The 1,078-nt window shown below is 42.7% G+C and overlaps 1 protein-coding gene across 1 annotated transcript; it reads right to left on the bottom strand.

Annotated features, from left to right (window-relative positions):
• Positions 1–405: 405 nt before the first annotated feature.
• On the bottom strand, positions 406–1,078 carry LOC128276995 (proteasome maturation protein-like). The gene is made up of 3 exons (XM_053015448.1): positions 993–1,078; positions 796–927; positions 406–723 (listed from the first exon to the last, which is right to left on the bottom strand). Exons 1-3 carry the CDS (start codon positions 993–995, stop codon positions 460–462), a joined length of 399 nt encoding a protein of 132 aa, XP_052871408.1. The 5' UTR covers positions 996–1,078; the 3' UTR covers positions 406–459.

Raw genomic sequence — 1,078 nt, 5'->3', positions numbered from 1 at the left:
ATCTTTTATTACAAAAATGCGACACATTAACAAAAAAGAAAACACCAAATTTGACTTCCCTAATCACTCCCTAATCTTAAGCCCGGTCCACACGCTACGATATATCGCTACGATTCGTCTGTGGGGGTCAGACGAAGCGTAACTCCGAGCGTAAAAATGTCCACACGATCCGTAAAATATAAAACGTAAAAAAAATCAGGCGTGACATCGATCAGCTTGTGTCAAAACCTTTGTGCCTCAGCGGACTCTGTGAAACATAAAACGTAAAACCAAGCATTTGTAAACCGATTCACCGAACCGATTTCACGTCAAATTTTTTTTAACGTTTTATACTTTATACGTGTGGCTCCCCAGTAATACTTTTCTCCTGATTGAAGCCCAAATTACTCGCCGACCTTATTGATTACTCGCCAATTAATAGAACGATTTATTCATATATTTTTTTGTTTGCGGTGACCCTTAATGAATACCCAACGTTTTCTCCATAACTGCGTGGGGTTGACGCATGATCTCTTGATGCTCTTCCGTGTTGTAAATGTCCGAAAACTCGATCATTTCATCCCGTCCAGTCAGCACGTCCCGAGCCACGTTGGTGGACGGAAGGAACGGAAGATGACCGACTTTCGAGACCGCTTTCAGCTCCATCGTCAGTTTGAGTGGGGCCGCCAGCCCTTCGCGTTTACGAAGCATCTGCATGTTGAGGTTGTGAGAATGTTGGGCGTACTGAAAGAACATCACATATGAAAACCACATTCCTTCTGGTCGCTACAAGGAAGACAAGAAAGAAACACTTACATTTTGCTCCGATTGCTTAAGCGGATGTACGGATTGCAGCTGAGCGACACAACTTTCATCCCGCGGTGCCATATAACCCGTAAACTCGTTGAACGTGGTAGGCATTTTCGGCGCTACTTTTATTGAAGACTCCTGTATGGGGAATAAGGGAATCATTAATACCAAGCAGTGTTTGACTACGCCATTTAGATACTTACCATTTTACAATGATTTTAGCAAGGAAAATGTAAGCCGGAGAACGCTGCAATGAGTTGCTATTTTGATGTTTTGATTGAATGAAAAC

Source organism: Anopheles cruzii, unplaced genomic scaffold, assembly GCF_943734635.1.
Source record: "Anopheles cruzii unplaced genomic scaffold, idAnoCruzAS_RS32_06 scaffold03362_ctg1, whole genome shotgun sequence".
Classification (NCBI taxonomy): Eukaryota; Metazoa; Arthropoda; class Insecta; order Diptera; family Culicidae; genus Anopheles; species Anopheles cruzii.
The sequence above is the reverse complement of the archived record's forward strand: the minus strand, read 5'-3'. Positions and strand labels throughout refer to the sequence as shown.